The 25,276-nt window shown below is 42.1% G+C and overlaps 1 protein-coding gene across 1 annotated transcript; it reads right to left on the bottom strand.

The window, feature by feature from the left end:
- Positions 1–1,186: 1,186 nt before the first annotated feature.
- Positions 1,187–15,594, bottom strand: fndc5a (fibronectin type III domain containing 5a; the record flags this gene model as incomplete). The annotated part of the gene is made up of 6 exons (XM_080479860.1): positions 1,187–2,561; positions 3,040–3,200; positions 3,364–3,453; positions 11,993–12,191; positions 15,322–15,437; positions 15,537–15,594. 6 exons carry the CDS (start codon positions 15,592–15,594, stop codon positions 2,502–2,504), a joined length of 684 nt encoding a protein of 227 aa, XP_080335986.1. The 3' UTR covers positions 1,187–2,501.
- Between the last annotated feature and the right edge of the window lie 9,682 nt (positions 15,595–25,276).

Genomic DNA, 25,276 nt, shown 5'->3' with positions numbered 1-25,276 from the left:
CAGCCACAGAAGTTTTCTGTGAAGTGCCAGTCGCTCTGCAGCACAGAATTCACGGAGTTTGTGCCGGTAACAGCTAAATGCCGGGTGTTCATCAGTCAGAGGGGGCCTCTGACGGGATTCGGTGCTTATTGGCGGAGTAACAATCTTGAGCGTTTCGCTCTCTTATGAAGAGAGGAAGCAGACAGGGAAAGAGGGGCGGTGGGGAGTGATAGAAGCCCGCCGATGTATTAGTCATCATTCTCTCCACTCTTCTCGACCGTAACCTTCAACGCTCCGTTTTACCTGCTTTTTACTGCCTCTTCCTCTCCACCGCACTCGCGCCTTACGGATCTCTGACCGCTTGTGTTTGTTTGCACACAGATTCATCTGTGCTCCTGAAAAACAAGCCGGTGGAGCCAGCAGCTGAACGACCCCCATTCATCACAATCTGAGGGTTATTTAAAAACATCCAGGCCATTCTTTCTCCTTCTTCAAAACCAATCCCCCGACAAAGAAAGAGAGTATTTACTTCTAGCTCACAAACAGCACGATGGCATAATATAATAGAAGTACATAACACAGAGGAGCGCTATGAAAAGGCTCTTCAAGAACAAGACTTTAACTGCATTGTATTAACAAAAACCAGAAGAAGTTCCCTCTTCAGTTCGGACGCTATACATTTCCCACATTAAAGGTGCTCTAGTTTCACACCACCAAACAAAGGTGAACTATAAAATGTATTTACACAATCAATAACAGGCATTTCTTACTCACCTCAGCTCGGACCACATGGGGTCAGTCAGTTTCCTTTTACATTGAAGTACTCGGTGAAAGGTAAATAATATGACACAGACGTGAGATACAGGGTCTTCCGTCTTATAAATCGTAAGGTACAATTATTTTTAAGGCAGTACTACTGAGTTAGAATCAGCCCTCGAATGCATCGAATGTCCCCGTGTGCCACGCAGCTACAGGTGATCCCTTTTATGTCGCCTCCTGAACGAGGAATCGCAACACAAACTTTGACGTTTGGGGGAAAAAAAAAAAAAAAAAAAAAAGTCTTAGAAGCCCTTCTGTCTTGGCGACATCTGCTCAGGATGTCATGAAGAAGTCTCAAGGTTGCAAGGTGGGCTGATTAAAAGGAAAAAAAAAAAGTTATTTTTTTTCATGCTATCTATTTGAAAGTTTGTTTTATTATTTTTTTTTTACAACAGCGCTTGGAGACGTTTTCAGATCACCTTGGGGTCGGTCCCCCGTCATACTGGATGTGCAATTTGTTCATGGCGACATGCTGAGAGATTAGATTCTGCTGAAAGAGGCTACAGAGTTCCAGTTCTTGCTGTTATTGCTGATAGAAAGGATCTCTTCAGTGTGTCTTCAGAAGTCCACTTCTCCATTGACAACAGTAGACTCCAGCCCCTCGCAAAGTTCACCGGTCAGTCAAACACACTCCAACATGGCAGTTCTGCTCCCTTCCCAAAACTCTCTGTAATTCACCCCCCTCCGGAAGAAAGACACAAGGAAATACTAAAGGGCTCATACTGTATGTGGAATGTAAAATTTCAGAAATCTATGAAAGAAGACTCAAGAAAAGTGCGAACCAAGCCCAAACCTGGCCCGGTATCAACTTTGCTGCTGTACGCGTTGTCAGATCAGAGACGTGAGTTAATGTGTTTCTGATGAGTTTGGGTGATTCAGCTCTGACAGTGAGCCTGACTGATCCCTCTAAAGCTGCTCTGGCGTCATCGCAGCACATCTTGGAAATTGGCTAAAACTTGCCAGGGGGAGTCTGGATTCCCTGAGGGGTGGGGAAAGAGGGGGAAACAAGCTGGCCAGAATGAAAACACCTCCCACAAGAGTTTCTGCCCGAGGGAGGAGTAAAAAATAACAACAACGAGCTCAAAAAAGAAAACCAGAACAACAAAATTGTACTGGTGGCACCTTGTTAAAACTAAAAAAAAAATAAAATAAAATAAAAAATAAAGACACCAACCAAGAACAAAAAGATGTTTTGTAGATGAGGAGATTAAAGCAGAAAGGAGGATTGTGACACGCGTCTCAGAGCCACCCGGAGAAGGGAAATGTCCAGATGTTGTGGTCGCTGATAGCGCACCAAGAAGAAAGTCGACATGAGGCGGGAGGGAGAGAATGAAAAGGTTTCCGGCTCTGTTTATCTGCGTTGGTCCCTGGGGTTGTTTTATCTGCAGTCTCTCCACCGTCTGAGCCATTTGGCTCCCATCCCTGCTGCCCCCATGGTACAGTGGTCATTGAACAACGGAGCATCCGCCGCAGTCCCTCCACCTCCGACTCTGCTCTGTCAGGCCGGGCAGCGTTTGACCGCCGGGGTCCCGCAGCAGCACTTTATCGGCGCCCGGCCCAGCGCCAAAGGAGAATAGGCTTTTGCCTTCGGGAGGAGCGGCCAGAGTCCCAGCATCACCCTGGCAAGCAGATGGGCTTCAAAGGGGGCCTGCTTGTTTGTGAGAACACAAAGTCTTTTGGAGAAAGAAGCGACGTCCTGGCAGTCACACCTCGATGATGTTGACGGATGGCATCCTGTTGTTGTTGTTGTTGTTCTTGGGGAACTGTGGGAAGAAAGGAGAGGGCGTCAGGCATGAGACGGCTAAAGGACTCACAGGAATCACACGACAAACTTCTTCAATGAGCATTCATGAGGATGCCTTCGTGCCACAATGTCTTATTGATATTTGTAACGGGAGTGAAAATAACCAAGGCTGTTTTACTTTTTTTTGTTTTTTTAAGTTTTGCTTTCTGCACAAAGGAAATGGACATGATATGAGGCTCTGTGCGCTGACCAAAAACAGAACGTGCTGGAAGCCATGACTGAAGCGCCTTTGCAGTTGGATGTTAAATGCTGCATTGGTCATGCACGTGTTGAGCTTCAGCCTGAAGCTCGGATGACGCTATGGGAGCTCATGGAGTGTCAGTGGAAAAAAGTCCAGAAGTGGCCAGCACGATTCACCTGCCCGGCGCCGCTGAGGTGGGAGGCACCCTGGGAGAAGAGGAGGAGGAGAAGGAGGAGGAGGGGGGAGTGGGTTATACCTTACTGCGCAACAGCCCCCCCGTTGGGTGCTCAGGAGTGCTGCACTCTGAGGAGTTTTTGGCTTTGTCCTTGTTGTTGTTGGGCTCGTTGTCTTTGATTATGTCGTACTGACGACAGAAGAGAGCGATCACACCTGAAAGGAGGGAGAGAGACGGAGAGACTGATGACACACAGAACACATTCATGACTCGCCAGCTCCGGTTATCGTCTTAACCCAAACAAACAAACAGCCACAGCAGGGATTTCTGTTCCTCTCCGTGAGATTAGGACAGAAACAATGCATCTGAAGGGTGTGCGATCCCACTGAAACGGTTTGTCCTCACCTGCCCACATGATAAGTACCACCACGATGATGATGAGCTCCCCCGCCCTCAGCTGGGTGGTCTGGCCCACTTCCTCCATTGTCACCTCGTCTGAAGGAGGCAAGACGCAACAGTCAGTCATTAAAAGTGGATGAGGAAAGACGTCAAAGTAATTTTGGATTATATTTCTGGTTCTAATCACAAATTATTTGAAATTGTGAAGGCATTTCATAAATATTTCAAAACTTTCGCTGGGGTTCAGAATTTCCTCTCAAATTCTGGACATGTTTGTAGGATTTGCGCCACTCTCATCTCAGTCTTGAATCAATCTCTGTGTGGTTTCTGTGACTTTGAAGTGTGAGAAATGAGCCTTCAGCCTGTCGTGTGAAAGTCACAAGCACCAAAACCTCTTAATGTTATCGGGCCAAATGGGTCAGTGAGTTCGACGACTGGCTCCAAAATTTCACCAAACGTCTTGTAACAGTCCTAACATGCAAAGTACCAATTCATTGTCGTTTCAATTAAAAATTGCTGCTCATTCATATGCGTTGTGGAATCTTTGACTATTCAGCAACTTGTAAATCCTCTGCTAATAATTCATGCGTTCAGGAGTATGATGGTTTAAACAGTTACGTGGGTCAGCTGTCTGCATGACATGCTGATAATATGTCTGTATACGAACCATCCCAACCATCTTTGATTATTATGTGACTACATTCACAGGTGGTTCAGAAATCAAAGCTGCTCATTTGGCTGGATTCAAATATTTTACCAGAGTGTGATGACCAAATGCATGTTTACTGCTCACAGCTGCGTCAGACAACAGCAGGATTTTTAAATGTGTCTTCTTAATGACTCAGTTGTGTTTATTATTATTCTTGCTGGAGCAACAGCAGTGATTATATTATTGACAAGAGGACAAGATCAGTCAGGATCTGGCAGCTGATTGTGTGTGTGTGTGTGTGTGTGTGTGTGTGTGTGTGTGTGTGTGTGTGTGTGTGTGTGTGTGTGTGTGTGTGTGTGTGTGTGTGTGTGTATATATATATATATTTATTTATTTATATATTTTTACTGATTTCGGACATATTTGCTGTCACACAGAGTCACAGTTTATTTAATTACCAGAGCCTGTTCTGAGTCCCGAGCTCCATTACTAAGCACATCCTTCACTTTAACTTAAAGATTTTTCTCAGGTCAATCATGTCATTAAGATAGCACAAATAGGATATCAGTGATACAGCAAAAAAAAAAAAACTGAACACAGCCCTTCAAAAGGTGTATCATACTTTGCTTTATGAACATGTAATGTTGTTAATTTGGCAAAAATGCAGTTTGAACCACCTAACTGCATTCATAACCCTAAAGCAGCCATATCACAATGTATATGATTCTTCTAAAAGGAGGCAAGGTCAAGGCGGCCCCGCCATCTCATATACCCCTTCTTGACCTGAGGTTTGAATTAATTGCGTTTGCATTAGTGACCCTGTAAAGTATTGAAAATGAATATCATTGCAGCCTGTCTTTGAGTATTTGAGTCTTGAGGCAAAGACTTTGAACTGTAAAAGTGTACAACATATCAGTGGAAAATCTTCACAGCAAAACACTTCACTGCAGCTAATGACTGATTTAAAAAAAAAAAAAAAAAGATTGAGCTCGCAGCAAAATAAGATCACGCGAGTGTTTTGAAGCAGAGGAAGAATTGACGAGTTCAGTCTGCAAAATTCCTGCGTATGGTGTATTGACTTCACACTGAGAGTTACAGAGGGGAAAAAAGCTGACACATGAAAGTGAGACACAGATATTAAACATCCTGAGCTTAAGTTTCTCTTCTTGGTGTAATTAAGGGGTCGTTTGAAAAATGTGAGAAAATGGGATGTTGCACTCATGTGGAGGATGGTCTGATATCTCGCGGGAGCAGCAGACGCTGTTCAGGATTTCTCACACCCTAAAAGTAGAAGTTTAACCCGTTACTGAATTTCCAATCAAATGTGTGTGTTTAAATCAGTTTTTAACACTTATATTGTTCAAGTCTTGATGTTTTTTATAGTAGTGTTTCATTTTTTGAATTTATTCTTAGAGTTTCATTGTTTAACTCTGTTGAAACACTTTGTTGGTGCTCTGCAATTTTAAAACTGTGAAAACTAGAATATTTCTGCAGTTTTTAAATTTGCTTGACCCATTCTTCTTCTTCTTTCTGGAGGTGTAATATGCTTTATAATTTATTAAGGGAATGGAGAGTCCAATTATTTTTTTTTTGTGTGTGTTTTTTTGAAAGAGTGTTACTCTTTTTTTGTTTATGTTAATAAAGTAAATCACAGGCTCCGACTCACTGCAAATACTTTTTTTGGACCGTCCCTAAAAGAGCCTAAAGTGCAGTATGTGTGCTGATTGTTCACATGTGGGACATTACACAAGCTTGAATTCTAAACTCCCGGATAATTATTGTATAAATCACACAAAGCATCTTGCTTTTGTCTTAAAAAACAAAAACAAAACAAAAAAAAGTTAGTATGCTTTTAGCGTTTAGTGTAATAAAGTGAAACATAAAATTTAGTCCCCTATCCACTGCAAATACTTTGTCCCTAAACGAGCCTGAAGAGCAGTTAGAATGCACACTACACACAACGGGGACATTACACAAACTTGAACGATACCCTCCCCAGTTATTTGTCGCAGCACTTTTTCAATCCTCTGGTGACCACGCGGCCACAACTGCTGTCTTAGGTCTTGACCTACATACTGTGTAAATGAGCAGACGCAGTGTTTTTGTCCCGCTTTTCCTTTTTTTTTTTTTTATGCATTTCTGTCTTCTTTGTAAGGGGCATCATCTGAAGTTTTCATTAAAGCATTGTGAAGGTCTGCTTTTATATATATATTAACATCAACCTCTTTTTCCGTCACGGTTATCTCTGTCTGCACTTTGAAAGTCGTCAGCTCTGCTGTAGAGCATCAGCACACTTGACTGAACTGCGCCGCTCAGTCGTTTTATTCATTTGGGGGTTTCATTGGCAGACTTTTATTGCTGTTCAAGGTCTGTATTCTCAGTCCTGAGATCTCAAACTTCCCCTGCATGGTGGCTCCCGCCCTCCCTTCAGCTCTCGATGGGGGGGCTGTCCTGCTCCCTGAATATTCACTCTTCAGATCTCGTCCTCCGCTTTGTGCTTATCAGGTAGTCTTCTTCTGCCGTTATTATGTCTTAAATTACAGCTGCGGTTCACTAATGGCAGGAAGGAACCGCGGAACAGGTGCTGACCACAAGAGAGGTTGATTTTCAATCCACAGAAGTAAAAGGAATTGCTGCTTTGCGTCATCACCAGATTTTCTGAATGAGCGCCGGCGAGAGGGAAGAGAACGTGAAAAGGATGGTTTAAGTCTTCAGGTGGCCTGATGGAGACCCTTCACACTGTCTGATGAGAGAAGAAAGTGCCTGATTTGATTCTGTGCTTGAGTGTGTGTAGTTCGCATGCTTGTCTTTAGTGGTGTGGGTTTATTCTCTGGGTACTTTTTGTTTCCTCAAACAGTCCAGAAACATTTGGACCAGTGTCTCTAAACTGACCCTCAAATGGAGGCCTGCCTTTCACCCATTGTTGGCTGGAATTGAAAACCATACAAGATGGATTTCGGGTTAACAATACATATATGGCACATTTCCCATTTTGGAGTTGTGCCAGGAGAACTTGGACACGGAGAGATGAGGAATTGAAATATACAGCCCGCAGGGCCCAAAACGCTCATCGACCAAAGCAGCAGCAGAGTAACTTTTTCTCGCCGAGTGTTGGAGAAGCTGCAGGCTTGATCTAAAGATCATCGTGGCATGGAGAGCATGCCTGTCCTTTCATTAGATGCAGTGGGTGACATTTGGAGGGCCCCGGCGTGGCAGTAGCCCCACGCTCCAGTAGCGTTCAGCAGCGAGCAGTCCTGCTGATCGATTGGCCTCTGTTGCCTTGTATTAAATAATCAAAGCACAACAGCCCCGGGCTCACAGGGGCTAACTGGTCAGCTGTAACACCTCCGATGCTCAGTGAGCAAAGCTCCGCGCGACGCTTGTGGAATACTACTGAGAAGTTAACTCAAAGCCACTGACACAAAAAAAAAAAGAGAAGAAACTGAGAAGTTGACATAAGAGGAAACTACTCTGCTCGGCTGGGAGGAAGTTTTCTTTTTGTTTTTTTTAGGCATTTGACATTTAGAGTTTGCACTAAAACATTTCAGAGCTAGATCCAGAGAGATACAACAAATAGCCTCACATGAAACAGAGAAAATCATCTACTTGGCTGGATCGAGCTTTTAAAAAAAAAATTTGGCTCTTGTTTGAAGTTATTTTACAAAGTTTGGCAAATCTCCTCACTTTTCATCTTTTTTTACTACATGGATCTGATAACGCCAAAGATTTTCTTGGAACGCGATTGATTGCACGTTGACAATGAAACCCGAAGCTCCTGCTTTCAGATTCTATAATACAAAAAGAAAAACATTTCTGGGCATGTTTGAGAAATATGCGGCAGGGTTTTAACGGCGCTCTTTGTGACACGTCAAACTCCTGTCTATCACAATCATCCAGTAGAACCAGAGAAATGAAGTTTCTGCCTTTATGACATCTCTGTGAGATTCCTATGTTTGTGTGTGTGGTTCAAGTAATTTGCCCAGCGTGCATTTTCAGCTTTGGGGTTTCTGCTTTTTGACAGCAGAATTTAATGATCGGGATTTGAAAATATTATCCTGCTCTGCTGCACCCGCTGTGACTTCTCCCACTTTATCTCTCGTCTCTATGTCAGTCTCTCTGAGTTCACGCTCGCCTCTCCTGTCCTCTCTCCTTCTAAATTCATTATCTTTTCCTCCTGTTTAGAGCACAGGTTGGACTGTGTGTTTTTGTTTCCTCCCTTTGATCTCCTGAAGCTTACAACCTATTGTGAAAGAGGAAATGAGAAGAAATGTGGAATTATCCAGCTTTTCAGGCTCATCCTTCAGCTCCTTCCTCTGAGATCGGATGATGCGACAGAACAGAAGGGCTGAACAGTTTGACGGCGAAAAAACCTCGCCTCTTTTGTCGGGATGTTCGCCTGTCACATCAAGACAATGGCGTTCCAGCCTGAACTCTGCATGCTCTGAACTCTCTGCAGTACATGTCGAGCTCAGTTCTTCTCTTGTGGACACAATTTGAACGGAGCAGACAGTAAATGCAGCCACACAGAGTCTTTGACTAAAAGATTCAGATCCAGAGAATTTTTTCAGGAAGCACCGATAGAGTCACACTGTAAAATGGTAAAAAAAATGAAGGCGCACTGTGATTGGATCTTTTCTCTTGTTTACAATCTTCGGTGCAGTATGTGAGCTACTCAACAGAAACCGAAGCACTTTAGGACAACAAGGACAATCCTACTGTAGTTCTGTCATTCATTTCTGTTTTTTACACCAAAAAAACACAGAAATGGCCATAAAGTAAAATCACGTACACATTAAACTGAGTCAAACACTTCCCGTTCACATTATTCTCAGGTCTAAGTTTGATTTACCATTAGTGTAACTTAACAATAACAACAGCTTTGTTTTCACACCAGTTCATCAGGGGGTATTCCAGAAAGTGGATTTTGGGAAAATTCGGAGCGTGTTTACCCTGAAATGAGGGAAACTCTGAGTTTTCTGTTCCAGAAAGAGAGCTGAATTCAGCTCAGGGTCAGTCGCCCAGAATTATAATTTTTTTTGAATGTGTTAATTCCTTCCCGAATGGATCCCTGCGCTTGCATCATAGCACATTTTATGCACAGCATTACATTTTCGCGGGTAAAATTGTAGTTGTCTTTAAAATATTGGTAAAGCAACAGTGTTTAGAGCAGTTACAGAAGTCACCCTCACACTGAAACAAGTGATTTTGTTTTTGGGGAAGGGGGTATTTAAATAAAGACATTTCTATCTATCTATCTATCTATCTATCTATCTATCTATCTATCTATCTATCTATCTATCTATCTATCTATCTATCTATCTATCTATCTATCTATCTATCTATCTATCTGTTGAGTGTTGATGTACACACCGTCACATGGTTTAAATTATTACTTGAAGTAGCTACTGAATGAATATTTTCTTTTAATTTAAATACTAAAATCAAAATCAAAATGAGGTACAATCAGATCATATATGCATATAAGCCTTTTCATTCTGAATAATGTTTTTATATTTCATTTTTCGCTGCTTCCAAGTCGCCTTTCTCCTGTTGGATTGCACCTAAATGAAGATCATATTATACACCTATTTATTATTTGTACCTATATTCTACGATCTTCAATTAAATGTTAAATCTATGGAGTAATGCTTTCAAACTGATGCGCTCACTCTGGCAGCAGTTTCTCTCCTCTGCTGCTGCAGCGCCGGGACTTTTACGGCAAAATAACTCGGTTTTCGGTCTGTTGCCATGGTGACTGGTGGTATCGGGGCTCCATTGAAGATAGCTTTTTATTGTGGTTGTGCACGAGCTTAACTCAAGGTTCACATACTGAGAGTTGATTGAACTAAATAAGATCAGCTGTTTTGGAACCGGAAACTCTGAATGTCACATCTCAGTCGGTCGACTCAGACTTTAGGGAGAGACTCAGGGATCATTGAACCTCCTTTCTGGAATAACCCCCCAGTTCTATTGTTTCCACAAAAACTGAACACATTGTTCGGATTAAACAAATCGGCTTGCAAAGTGATGAAATGGTGAGAATATCCACGGTTCGAGTCCAGGGTTCTCCCGGTGTCACGTAAATGTGACCGTGACCTCGAGTTGAATGAAAGGGTACAGAAGATATTGTTACTTTCGACAGAATAGGGTGAAATGAAATCCGAGCTACGCTGATTTTCCCAGCGAATTACAAACCGTTGACTTGAGGAACACCTGTTCACACACAATCAAAACGTTTCATTGTTTCCGAAGCTAATTAAACAGACTTTTCTATCAGCAGGCAGCAGGAGGGAGACAGAGGAGGATGTGTGATGTTCCGTGCAGCTGCTGATGAGCATGAGTGAAGGATGATGAATCGCAGACCCGCTCTCACTATATTTGCACTGTTATGATGGATGACCAGGGAAATCTTCATTCTGTTGTGTTGGACTTGTGTGTGCAGGGTCGGCCAATATATTTGAATGAACTGATGCTTCGACTAACAGCTTTTCATGCAAATCAGGCAAATATATGATGCAATTAAACAAAACACCTGTTAAGTCTTCATATACAGTTTGCAACTGTTATAACGGATTAAACTGATTTTGCACTAAATCTTATTTTAATTAAATCTCTATTACAGATAAAACGAAAGATGTTTTAAGGAAATATTAGCATAGCAAACAAGGCAAGATAGTAACTCTTCCTCTGTGGACAGGTTAAGAAAAGTGCTAAAACATAAAATATACAAAGTTGAATGTGTGCTTTTTGTAATCGTAATTAAAGATACTCTACCAGACAAAATCTTTAGAATATACTTCCTATAAAAGTTATCACTAGTGCAGAGAGAATAAACCGTTACAAGGAAACAAGACCATTACCACTCATTTCCACAAATTTCCAACCCGCAGTTGCCTAAATCGCCTTGAATAGAGGGGGGCTGAGTCTTCATCCACCCCTCCCAGCAAACTGAACCCTGAATAATGCATCAATAAAGTTTTATGTGTTGGATATTTAAGAGTGATTTTTGTTGTCGCCATGGATTGATGAGAAGTTTTAACCATCAAAACAGATGTAGGGTACACTTGTACGTGTACGGTTCTCCCTCATAAAAAGCAGAATTGCTGCGCTCAGTGAAACCGAGTGTGCGTTTGTTGTTACGAGGCACTTCTGTTTATTTCCGAGAGCGTGAGTCGGATATGCCGTTGAGCCTTTTTCGGCTTTTGAAAGCACCAGGAGAGACAATCCAACCTGAAGCCTCAAAGAAGCGATCACGTGTTAGCACACAAAAGGATGAACGCTGCACAAAGCTTGTTTATTTGGGTCCTGTGAAACCATTGATTTCTCCAAATACAGAAACAGCCCCACACACAACACATCCGGAGCTAATTAGGCCTGACTGGCGGCGTGAGCATCCCTTCTCTGCCTCGAGATGATTGTGTTTAAATTCCCTGCATCTCTGCCAGCCCTCTGGCCGCCGTAGCACAAGTTCAGACTCCTTCTGGCTGCACACTGCTGCAAAGTACCCGAGCATGTCACACGAGAGACGGGTGTGAATGAGAGGAGGAATAGATGGAGCGCTGCTTCCGCCAAAAGTGCATCGATTCGCCAGCCCTCGCAGCTCCGACTGCCTCCTCTCTGTGCCTGATAAATGCCTTCCCCTCATTTCGGTTTACCATGCAGATTGTGAAGGGTGCACGCAGCGCGAGGCTCGCAGAGGAACGTCGATACACAGTGAAGTAAACGTTCCCCTCGGCACTTTTATTCCTGAGCCGTGGTCAGCGGGGGCGAGCTTCAGGGCCACTCTGTTGTGAAATTTCATTTCACGGTTTGTGTGTCTATTGATTTTTATTGGTCTTTAGACAAAATCAGTCAAGATATTGTCAAAAGGCCTCGTCCCTCCTCTGCACTCACACCTCAAAAACAGGACAGAATCAGATTGGCTGTAAAGTGTGGATGTCGTGGATGACCGAGAGCCAGGAGAGTGCGGGCAGTGCGTGTGCTCACCTTTGCTCTTAGAGGCCTGAGTCTCGGCCTCCTTGGGCGTTCGGAAGCGCAACGGTTCGCTCAGCGGGCTCGTCCCAGACATGCTGATGGACTGGACATGCACGATGTAGTCTGTCTCTTCCTCCAGGTCCCATAATGCACAGGAGCTGGTGGTCGTGTTGACTTCCTGGATGAACCGAAGCATGCGCACGTACTTCTTCTGCGAGGAGCAGGATACAGGAAACACATTATGAACTGCATGTGCACACAAAAACTTTTATTCTTGGCCTCATGGTCATTGATTATAATTTACACTAAAGGGATTAAATAGGGAACCAACCATGTTTTTACAAATTTAGGTCTCAAAACCAAACTGAAGACGACATAAGTAGAGAAACACACCCACCAAATGGATATTCCGTAGTTTTCCATCACTTTTGAAACTTTTGGTTGTGGCTTACTGGAGCTTAGGACGTATCCCCTCTGGTACTATTGCAGTGTTAGTGGATTCTGCCATCTGCACCAAACAAGTCTGTTTTTTAAAATTAAATCTTGGTACACTTGCAATGTCGCAGTTTGATTGAAGGCTGATAATGAAAAGTCTGAGAGCAGAACCGATCTAAGAGTTGTAAGCAGCCAAACAAAAGCCACGGCGGGCTGTAGGAGCACCGTATCCTCAGTTTATTGTAAGTGGCGTGTAAAACTTTGGTCAGAGATCAACAGGGAGCAGTAACACAAGCTTTAAAAACCCTTTATTCTTCAGAACTGTAAGGAGCTGGTGATGAGATGGCTTAAAAACTCCATCTCATCTTATCAAATTGACAATAAGAGGTTTTGTGATCTGGATTGCAGAAAAAAAAGCCTTTTGAAACATTTCAAAATAAAAATATGCATTTTGATCACAGCTCTGTATGGAACTATAAAGCTAATTGTGAAATTTGGAGTTCTCTGAATGAAATTTACTGGACTTACTTACATTGTGTTGCAGATGTATGAATTGTGATGCTGTACACAAAACATAATATTAACTGTACATTTAAATATTTATTCTCAAATGCCAGAAAAATACATTACCTTTGATTTGGGTGACATTATTTTATGATGTTAAAACTGATTAATTGAGGTCCGTTTTACATCTCTCTCTCTCTCTCTCTCTCTCTCTCTCTCTCTCTCTCTCTCTCTCTCTCTCTCTCTCTCTCTCCTGTAATGTTACTATTGCTAATTTCTTTGTAATGCTGCTTGTTTGTGAATGCGCTTCTTAACATTGTAATTATGACAAATCCATCTAAATATTGATAGATGGTTTATAGATCTTTCATATTTTAAAAATTCATTTTTATTTTACATTATATTTAAAGTGATATGATTCTTGTAGAGCTTCACTGATGAATTTACAAAAATTCCAAACAGAAGAATATTGTCTCAACATTGTGGATTGTTACCAACTATGATGTTGGAGGTGCAAACAAAGGATATTTGAGCATGGGAATTGAAAAATAAATAGTTTGTAAGCAAAAACATTGCTGTGCATTTCAGTCTCATGATACTAGTGTACATTGTTTGAGGTGACAGAAGTTGCATATTGACACAAACAATGAATGAAAATGGCAGAACAGCAGGTCAGTGGTTGTGAATGTTAAAAACGACTCTTGGTAATGTCCTGCAGTAGCTTTGAGTGGAGAAGAGCAAAGTAAATCATGAAAATATTGAGGGTACTGGACACTTTAACTGATATATTTTTGGCCATGTGCCTGAGGTGATTAAAAACACGTTCAGCTGTTCACAGCAGTACATTCTTCACTGCGGACTCGTTGAGCCTCGTCTGTTCGAGACAGTGCTCCGACCATCAATAAGCACCTTGTACAAACCCACTTCAAATAATCTCAAGAATCCCTTTAAGTGGCAATCCCACTTGTTAGCCTTCTTGCCAAGACTTAGATGTGAAGCCCGATGGCACTCGTGTGTCGGCATGAAGAGCTCTCGGGATGTTTGAGGCTGAAACCGTGACATTAAGACTGAAGGCTGCTCAGTTTGGACTGTACAACCGACAGATTATTACCTGGAGCATGTATCTTCTTGCCTGTACATTACTATTACCTGGTGACATCTTACCAAATACAGTATGTGATATTTCTAGATTTAAAAGCTTTGAAAATCAAGTGATAAAATCAAATGTCATGATGCACTTCTTGAAACTTTGGAAACACATTAGAAAGAGTAAAAGACAAACGTGCTACTATAGTGACTCATTACTGCCTACCATTACACATAAGATGCATTAGTATAGTTTTGTTGGTTGTCAGAATAAAAATCAATAAAATAACTGAAAAAAGGTATCTCCTTAAATCACTATAAAAACTATGATGGTAGTGTTGTACAGGAAAGCCAATTGAATTGTTGTTCAATGTAGCATTTCTATTTGCTGAGGCAACTGCAGTATTTTTTTGTTGTAAAGCAAATTATGTTATTCATGTTATTAAACATCTCATTTCTCCAGCGAGCACAGCCAGCCGCTGGCTCACACAGGCCCTGCAGATGTCCTCCTCGCTCACGTCACTCGCAGCTCCTGAGACTTTGTGCAAGTGGATGTGTGGATGTGTATTTATTATTGCTGTCAGGGCCAATATCTCTTCATTATGTAGATTTATTTACCTCATGGGGACATTAGGAGGTACATTTGTAGGCAGAGACATGGTTTAAGCTTAGGTTTATCGAGCTTTAGGTTTAAAGGGTTACAATGATTTACAATGTGGAAGTAGGAGTTGTGGAAATCTGCAGGAAACAAATGTAAGTCAATGCAAATGATCCTGAGAAGGTAATGAATACATATTTTCTGTGTCTTTGTGTCTTAGTTTTAGTCTTTTTGTACGGCCCTGAATTTAAGATGGCACTATACCTGAGGTCTCACTTGGATTGTGGGGCCCATATATGGTTTTCTAGGCTTGGGATTGTGTGTGTGTGTGTGTGTGTGTGTGTGTGTGTGTGTGTGTGTGGGTGTGTGTGTGTGTGTGTGTGTGTGTGTGTGTGTGTGTGTGTGTGTGTGTGTGTGCGCACTTTCACCACCCTCCTTTCACAGAGCTGTCAGAGGGTGGACAGGCTGTCGGACAGGATGCAGTGCCCTGTCATAATTCCCATAATGCATCCTGACTCAGAGTAACAACACAATAAAGAGGAGCGGGCATGGCAGCAAACAACCTGTGGCAAAACATGACTTGATCCGATTTGCCTGTGTGCGTGTGGATGTGTGTGTTTGAAGAGCCTATATTGGGACAAGCAAGCGTGTCCACCTTATTGTACATTTGCATACACACCTGGCACAGCGTCATGTCTGCGCTGCACATGTTACTAACCTGCTGCGTGATGGCAAAGCCGATGACGGGGTCTCCCTCGGGAATGTCCCATGACACCACAGCAGAGTTCGCTTTTACCTCTCTGATAGTCACATTGACAGGAGGCAACAAGCTATCTGCAAACAAACAGAGAGGCAGAGAAAGCTGCTTTTACCTTCTGTGGTACGAAGCGAAGAAGAAGAAGCCCTGATTGTTCTGGCTGCCGACACGGCGACTCGCTCGGCGGAGCGCCAGGCTCAGCGGCGTGTGGATAAATGGCTCAGCTGAATCCATTATGTAAGGAGGAGATAAGAAGCAGGAAGGAGCCCCTCAGAGGTTCAGCACACTCTACAGTATTTACGCTGAGGAAAATCGTCCCCCAATTCACAGAATCCAACTGAGAACATGTCAATCGTTTTAACGCTGAACCTGATTTTCAATTAGTTTCGAACTGATTTTTTGAGTCAACTGTGGGTAAATAAATTAAAAACGATGTAGTGAAAGTTTCACCTGCTCACCCAGCAGCTGCAGACACGCTGCACTTATTGTCGTGTTTGAGCTTGTGAAATACTTTTCCTCTATAACTTCAATCAAAGTCAAGACTTTTTTTTTCTTAACATTAGGGGAAACAAACCGACACTGCAGAGGTGGAGTACAACTACTTTAAAACTTCAGATTCTTTCGAGAAAAATTTGAAGTCATGCTTATTTGTAATTTTTGAGAAAGAAAACTGACAAAATCTATTTGATCAAAACATCCATTTCAAAAATGAACGTAATGTGAACATATATGACGATTATATGATAAGCTCTACTACAAAACCACTCTGATAGTAAACGTGTTTCCAAGATTCTTGCAGTCCTTTTTTATTCTCCACTAATCCCAACAATCAACAACAATATCTTCCATTGTAAAATAGCAGAAACTCCAGGATTTAGCCCCCAAAAACTTCTTAAAATTACAACGCTTGAGTTTTCCTTTAGATTTTTCTACTTGCTTTAGTCGTGTAGTCAACCAGATCCGCATTGTGCGGTGGAAAATATTGAAAATAAGACCAGCTCAGATCAGATCAGATATTCCTTTCTTTGTCCCGCGTGAATTTTGCATCACTACCACAGCAATTGGACAGCAAACGCACACCTCATGCACACCAGCAGGCCTATTGTGTGTTTGCCAAGATTAGATGATCAAAGACAACATCAGTCTGCTTCACGGTGTGAAACGAGGTCGCCGTCCCTTCACATTTTCTCATGAAAACCATTTGAAGTGTCAACAAGGTCAACCCCGTTAGATATCACAAAGGTGTAAAAACATTCTTTGACTGTGTTTGTTTAAAAAAAACAAAAAACACAACAATGTTCAGAATAGAACAAAAAAAAAAAACAAGAAAAAAGAAGATAAGAATTCATTTAAATGCAGTTATGTGATTCTGGACTTGAGAGCCTTTCTGTCTGGAGTCTGGAGCATGTTCTGATTGTGCATGTGAGTTTTCTACAGGTACTCTTCTTCCTGGATTTGACCATATTGAGATTGAAGTTAACTGGTAAATCTGAATAGTGTGAATGTGTTTGCTCTGGGGTTTAAATTATTTCTAACTACCTTAATGTAATGGGCCAGAAAATGACTGACAACAGCCAATCACATTTCAATTGGTCCATTATCATGTATTTCTATTTTACATCCATATAAACTTTATTGGAGATGAAAACTTTACCCAGCAGTTGCTTGTATTAGCATAGAATCTTTGAAATAGTTGAAAACAATGGCAGACAAACAGAACAATAAAAGGATTTCAGTTGTTTTTGTTAGTATTGGTGAGAGTCAAGCAAGCGGTTCACCCGTTATCAACTCAGTCTTAACTACTTTCTGTGGCTCCATATTATTGATGGAGCAGCTCTGCGACCTCGCTGTAATGCTTCCCAGTAGCTTTCGCCAAATGACATGAAAATGAACCGCTTATTATATTTTCATTTCAAATTTTGTCGCTCAGCAGAAAGTCTCTCATCCTGCAGTTTAAGGTGACAAATGTGACACTGAGATAAAAAAATTAATTGTTTTAATATATTGTCAACTAAAATATGGTCACATCCCACTGTGTCACCTGATGATGTTCTCTGCAGGCTGAGGTTCTGACCTAACTAACCATGGATGAGGGGAAAACTGAATTCTTTTCAGCTTTTCATTGATGCGTCGTGTTTTCTTATTATTTGTAATTTCTTACAGAAATTAAAGTTTTTATGTATATTTGAAAATAAAAATTACGTGTGTTATCTTTACAGTTAAATACGTTTTGATGCTGCATACACACTTTATTTAGTAGTAACAGTTTAAAGTATCAATCTTCTTCTTTGGGATGCGTCGATAAATGAAGCTGACCTCAGATGAATAAAGATGAAGAGTCACTCTCAGCAAGGACCGTAAATCTAATTCAGCCAATGAAACAGAGTCAAGGACTTATTGAATAGGTTAACACTCACATGCCCTTCAACAGCCAGTGATTACAGGCTCAGCAGCCGCCGCCTCTCATGTATACAATAGGACATAATGTACATTCAGACTGAACCCACTGCAGACCTTGGCGTTACATGGCGCCACTCAGCCCTGCTGCCGATGCTCTGATGGACGGCCTGTCTAATAGCAGGTGACAGTATAGAGACCCGCTGTGTCTCTTCATCAGGGCCGGCTGGTGGTGGTGGTGGTGGGGGTGGGTTGGGGGTGCTGGGACGTTTGAAGTGGATTTGCTTTTGTTTGCTGAGCACTGTTTGCTTGTCGTTCCTCTGGAGGAGCCTGAGGGACGGGCGTCTGGGGCCGTTCGGACTGAAGAGGTCACAAATCAAACTCATTATCTCTCCTTTGAAACCCACTTACTCTCTTTCAGTCACTCACGAGCTCGTGTTTAGCCTTGAACGCCCCCCAGGCAACACATTTATTTATGTGACTCCGACGCAGACTTCTGCTATATTCAACACAGCTACAAAGTTCTTGAGAATTATTTTCTGATGACATCCCATATGGCACATAAAGAAAGCAGCATTCATTAAATAGTCACACAAAGATATGTACAGGCTCGGATGTAATGGATTAGAAATCCGCACATTACTGCAACTAAGTACTTTTTATAATTTAACCATGTGCTTCTCAGCACATGGTTAAATTACTTAGATTATTAGATGTAATCAAATGTTAGTTACAAGAACATTATCTCCAGTACATGTCTTGATTAATGAAATATACTTAGCTCACTCACTGATACTTGCCTGCCAATACCTTTTGATAAATAATGAGTTGGTGCAATCATTTTTTAAATTTTACAATAACTTGCACAGCACTTGTAATAAGGGAGGAGTTTATCGCAGTGAATACAGATAAGTCTGTTTTTGCAGGTTTTTTGGACTTGAACCTTTCAATTACTCTATTTATCGGTTTATTACATATTTGAACATATTTTAAGAGTAAAGCCTTTTGTAGTAGAGCTAAATGTGGTTATTTGGAGGTGAATTTAAAGATTTATGTTTATTCCAATCTTGGTCCAATCTCCAAGGCTGCATGAAACCTGTTTTGAATATATAAAACTCCCTCTGGCTCACAATGATAAATTTGTCCCTATACTGACAAATAAAACTCAGGTAGAGACTCAGTAAAGATGACCTCCTCTGATCTCAAATTTCTTTGTAATGCGTTGATGGCTTCCTCAAATGTTGTGAAAAAGTTTTGAAAGAAAGACAAAAATAAAAAGCTGAAAGAGAATTGAGAAGTGATGCAGGTTGAATAGAATTCTTCTAGTCCTGAGATAACAGCTTCAGCCTCTCTCTCCTCTCAATAATCACCTGACTACAGTTTGATCCACGGTGTAAAACTATTTTGTGAAGCTCTTTACTTCATGTCTCGTCTGTCTGAAATCCTATAATTTGGCACAAAGCTTGTTTGCTTTTAATGAAGCCTCTAAAAATTGTGATCTCACTCAGACTACTTTCTCCCTGCTCCTTAAAACAGAGCAGTCTACTGCAAAGCCCTTTGAAATCTGAAATTCCTTTTTCTGCTGCATGAGCTTAAATAATGATATCTCACATTTTCACTGATGTCTCTGACTCACTGGGAGCGTGTGCTTCTTTTATTGTATGTAGTACTGACGCCTGTTGCACTGCATAAATGAATCACTGCGTCTTAAGTCGGCCCTGGAAGACAGACCTTGATCTCTCTGAAGAGACAAAAGAACAAAGTAAAGTATTACATATAGATTGCAGATGATTGCGTTAAGGTGGAGTTAAAGAAAAGAAGCCCCTTTTCTCCTTTGCTTTCTGCAAAACAAAGTAGTAGCACGTCTCTTTGAGTGTCCTCAAGCTGCACAGCTTCTGGTCACTTTTTTTTTTTAGCCTGTCTTTGTTCCCCTCCTCTTCTCTTTATGACTGCGTTACGCCGTGGGATGGCAAAGGGTGGCAGTGGGTTTGGGGGGGGCGGTCGTGACCGCGGGCCTTAAATATCCACATGACATGAGAGTCAGCTCTAATGAAACACCGGACAGATGTCTTCATAAACTCTCTGTGGCACATAGCCTGCCTCATCCTGAGAGATGGGGGTGACTTTGAGGGATGACGGATGTCCCCTGGTGTGTGTGGCTGTTTGTGGCTGTGTGTGTGTGTTTGTGTGTGTGTGTGTGTGTGTGTGTGTGTGTGTGTGTGTGTGTGTGTGTGTGTGTGTGTGTGTGTGTGTGTGTGTGTGTGTGTGTGTGTGTGTGTGTGTGTGTGTGTGTGTGTGTGTCTTTGTCTTTGTCCGTCCTGCGATTATCTGAATGACAGCGAGATGTCTAACCCACACTGAGCGGTGTGAAGGGTGAAAACTCCTTAACGTCCCCCTTCATTAGAGGACTCGCTGGGACTGTGTGTGTGTGTGTGTGTGTGTGTGTGTGTGTGTGTGTGTGTGTGTGTGTGTGTGTGTGAATGGAAAGAGAGCCAACACACACTTGTTTGAATGCACACGAACACCGAGTGGACAGCTTTAGCTTACGAAGCCCATCACTGTTTAATGACTGCTCTCCTGATTTCTCTGTCAATCTCACAAAGACATTCCTGTCAGGCTGGCTGACACCTCCTCCTCTGCACCTCCGCTCATTCTCCATGGGTACACTTCCCCAAAATCTGACATCTAACTTTAGCCCTTCTGCAGACCCACATCATCCCAGCTCTGTCCACAATATTTGCATTTTCAGATCTACTTGGAAATCAGAATTCAGGAAATGCTAAACAGCCCAGTGTATAATGAGATATCATCTGCATAATGTATGAGGCTTTCACAACTATGGAATTCAAGTCAACAATACACTGTCAGACACAGTTGAAGAAGCTTTTACATTCGGCCCCAAACAAATATGAACCATCACTCGCAGAAAACATCCAGATCCCACCGCACATGCCCCCCGCCCCCCCGGTGCTCTTATACAGTATGTAAATTCATGCTCATAGAAAACCAAATGATCAAATAATGTTGTATATTCATAAACAGAAACAAGCAGTGCTCTGACAGCCATGATAATGTAAACTGATCCATTTGGGGTCAACACATACGACCAGACTCCACACATCAGCCGTCAGTTACCAGTGCATTGCAGAGCAAACATGTAGAGACGGCCTATTCACCACATTGACATTCAGTCTTACAGACGATTCAGACTCAAACATGTTGTTGGACGGTGGGAGGAAACCAGAGTACCCAGTGAAAACCAATCCAGGGTAAACATGCAAACTCCACACAGAAAGGCTCCCAAGCTCAGACTCAAACCAGTGATTTTTTTACTGTGAGCCATGAGTGCTTACCGCTGCACCACAGTGCAAAGAGATGCAATATCTTTTATAAATATATAATCGACAAAAAGAGTATGAAAGCTTGTTTTGGATCCAAGACTATTTTTTCTTGTTACTTAAAGCAAGTAGAGGGTCATATTGAGAATAACATACTCTACATTTAAGAAGACATGAAAAACAACTTCCTGTTACCATGAATAACTACTTTAGATGCTTTAGCATGTGGGCATCAATGGCTTTGGCAAAAACAAGTTGAACCCAGTGTGGCGCCGCCATTAAACCCAGTAAAAACGGAAGAATCTAGCTAAACTACAAGGCCCCGTGGCGTCCCTCTAAGGCCTCAGTGACTCGAGATGAAAAGTTAAACAGGTAAATATCAAAGGTGAAGGTGAAGCAGAGAAGGATTTTAAGACAGATGCAGGATTGGATCATTTTCTGACAAAATGGAAAAGTGCTAAGATGTACCGTCTGCGCCTTAATGCCTCAAAGACTAAAGAGACGGATGTGAATGTAAAGAGAGACAAACCTGATCCTTTCACATCTGCAAACCTCTTCTGTGCCCGAGATACCAGTCCACTGTGGCCTCTGTGCTCTTTTTGGTCAGGTCGGCTGCATATCGTATCAATAAACAAGTGAAAATAAGCCAGCTCCATAATAAGTGTAGGAGCTGGCACACTGAAAGAGGATGCTTTCCAACCTAAATTCCATAATTAAGAACCCATCACACCCTCTCCATGCACTGAGGGCACTTCAAGACGGCATTTTCAGCCAAAAGACTACGGTTTAGGATTGAGTCCAGCAATAAATCCTTCCTGCCTGCCACTATTACACTGTTTAATGCTTGTATTTGATTAGTGTTTTGGCATATTTTGCACCTTTTTGCACATAATGCACTTCATCATCATCATGTTGCTATTTGAGTTGGATATTCATGTCTTATTTAAGGCGATATTGTGAGTAGGAATTTTAAATCAGTCCAAAGTCAGCAAATTCAGAACCATCGATCGATCAGCTAATGAATACAATGGTGGAAAGAAAACTAAAAGTCCCTGACTTCTAGTGTTGAAATTGTAAAGAAAATCTCCAGTAGTGGCGTCCTTGGTGAAGCTGTCCATCTCCTACCTCCACTGTAGATCTAAATACAGGTTGTGATTGTGAAGTGTAAGCTGTTTTGCAGCGTTTGGCTCCTGACCCCCGGTCATCTGAAACACTATGATTCAGTGTGACACCTGAGCAAACGGCTCACACTTTGACACTGAGAGAGCTTGAAAGCAGGCAGGGCGGTGCTTCAGCTTCCAGCTACCCCCCTTTTGGGGGGGGAGATATGACTGGTTTCTACCATCTTATTACTGTTCTGCAATCGTTAGTAATGCTGCTTTCAGAGACGGGCCCCTATGCTGGTTGTGCTCCCCAGGACACCAATGAGTGAGTCTGTAGGCTCGTGAGCCAACAATGAAAACCGCCTGTTAGCCACATCGCACTGCGCTGTTTTCTGGCAGTTCGGAGTCTAGGCTTTTTTGGGCCCACGATAATTGTCCTGTGGTCTTCTTTGTGCATTGCTGCGCCGCGTCAAATTCACGTTCAGCAACTTCAGCCAGCCGATCGCTAATAGTAAGCAAACAGACGCTTTGTATGGAAGGTGCAATGAGCAGCAGATGGCAGATAATATCAAAGCAGTGTGCATTTGAAGAAACACTTTGGCAGGGCAGGGAAATAAAACTTTTCCCCGCAGCCGTTGTGGCTCAAAAGTGCGATCCCGTGAGGGAAATAGTGGCTATAAATTAGCACATGTTGATTAACCCAGCGGCGTCTCACAGCGACGCTGAAGGCATTATGAGGGGGAATTGCATTTGCTCGTCGCCTTTTCCCTCTCGCTTAACATGTGTCTGCAAGTAAGAGCTGCAGTGGCGCCGCTTTCTCCGGGGTCAGCCTGCGTACAGCTGGCAGGGACACGAGCTCCCCCTCATTCATAGTTAATGTGCCATGATAGAGCCATCAGGATTTTGTGCTGATTTAAAATTTGCCCTTGCATGTGTCGGAGGGGACCTTGGCATGTGGTCTCGCCTCTGCGGATGCACACATGTGCGCACATCCACGCACACTCATACAAGCAAGTTGTAGGCATGGCAGCGTGGAGACGGGGTGAACGTGAGGTCTGAATCAGACGTGCGTCTGATTTGGAAGCCGCCGCTGTTACAGCTGGCGAATACATTTACAAGTGCTATCCAGCACACGGCTGAGCTGGTATTGCAACGCTGTGTCATGTTTTATAATTGATCGCCCATGATGGGTTTTTCATGAGGCGCTGCCAACTGTTCCACCTCTTTTCCATACGACTGCTGCAAAACGTTACGTAAACCACAAAAGGGAACTTCTCTATGGATTTCTGTTCTTCTTTTCTTCTTTGTCATCTTTTCAGTACAGCTGCTGGTGCACCCCTCCCTGCCAGAGGAAATCCAGCTCCTATATTTCCCGTACATTTGCTTTCAACACATATATTTCCTATTGTAATGGACACTGGGCAATAATCCTCCTCCTCCTGCACACTGTCTGTTTTTGTCTTCTTTTTCTTCCCCTCTCTGTCTGTCTCTCCAACGCTCCTTGCTATAAATCCTTACACATCTACAGCACAGAGGTGGTTTTTTTTTGGCAGCTCCTCCATTGCCTGTTCTCTAAGTGACACTTCAATAGGAATCTGCGTGCAAGGAGGAGATCGTGGGTGAAAAGGAGAGACAGTAGCCTAGCTGTGACTCACTTAGGTACTATTTTATTGATTAGACTCACACTACTCACAAAGAGGATGCTGATCAGCTGGTGTACAGTGTGGGTGGGCAAGCTGCTTATAAATGAGACACGGTTTTCAGCAAGGAATATAATAGAATGGATTTTATTGAATTGTAGAGGTACAATATGTTAGATTTAAAACGTTTGAATGTCAGTGATTTGCACATGAGAAAATGTGTAATTAATGACCATGACCAATGATAAAAATACTTTAGTGGATAAGATTTAGTCTCAAAATCAAGGAAAAATGAGCATTACGCTGCTCTGAAATAACCAGGTTATATAAGAATAATTAAAACTGAATCACTGAAAATAACAAACTGTATGTCTTTTTTTTTTTTTAAGATTTCTGAAACACTTGACGACCTTTTCAAAATTCTTTAAATAAAACAATACTAACATATTTTAAAATGACCTTCTAACTGCTGTGAAACCAATACGGTATGACACTCATCCACTCATGCATTACAGGACACACAGTGACAGGATGATCCCACCCCAAACAAATGCCATACGACTTTATTCACTGATATTAAATTATTTAACCTATTTTCGATGCCTTCATTTTGTACGTACATATGCATTTTATGCCTTTATAGCTATGATTTAATTGACTCTATTGTGAGTAGCTTTAATCTGGAATATTCTCCTTTTAATCTAGTGTGTGGTGTGAAGTCATGCTAGTGCAAGATTGCAAATTCCTTTTATGCATTAATAAAATGTCTTGAATAAATCATTGGTTTCCCAACTGCTGGGGCACAAAGAATGGGAACATTGGCCAGCAGTTGTTCACGTCTAGAATGTGGCGTTTTGTAGCTTCACAGCACTTTCCATACAAGTTTGAGCCACCTCATCTTATATTAGTCAAATGGGCTGTATTTATATATAAACATAATTGAGCTGAGCTGTGAATTATAATTATGACATGTGCACACAGGAAATGACAAACTGGTGGTGAACGACGACTGGAAGAAAACTGTTGAAAATAAATCTTTGGTGGTGGTGAGAAGTTGATGTAGTGTCTCGTCTGTCTCCAGGCCAGGTCTCACAGTTTTCGCTGTTTGTTGTTATAGCCTGACGCGTCACCGTTTGTCATGGTCACGTTGAGTCTGCCGATGCGAACACCTGCCACTTGTTGGAATAAGGACACAGTAGATACTGGAGTGAGTCACCACACTGTTTTGTGGTGCTGATTGGTGTCACCAGACTGAACAGACTGCAGCGCAATACTGAGGCACTGTTGAGACATCATGACTGATGTGTCCTGATATTCTCTTGATTATTTTAGTTTTTGGAATTTCTTTTAACGAGAAAATATTGTTTTCCACTTCTGGAGGTGTCCATGATGAGACACTTTTTTGGACATTTCTCTCTAAACACATAAAGGCCATGAG

The sequence above is a fragment of the Lipophrys pholis genome, assembly GCF_963383615.2.
Source record: "Lipophrys pholis genome assembly, chromosome: 14".
NCBI lineage: Eukaryota > Metazoa > Chordata > Actinopteri > Blenniiformes > Blenniidae > Lipophrys > Lipophrys pholis.
Note: the sequence above shows the minus strand (reverse complement) of the source record. Positions and strands in the feature narration are given on the sequence as shown.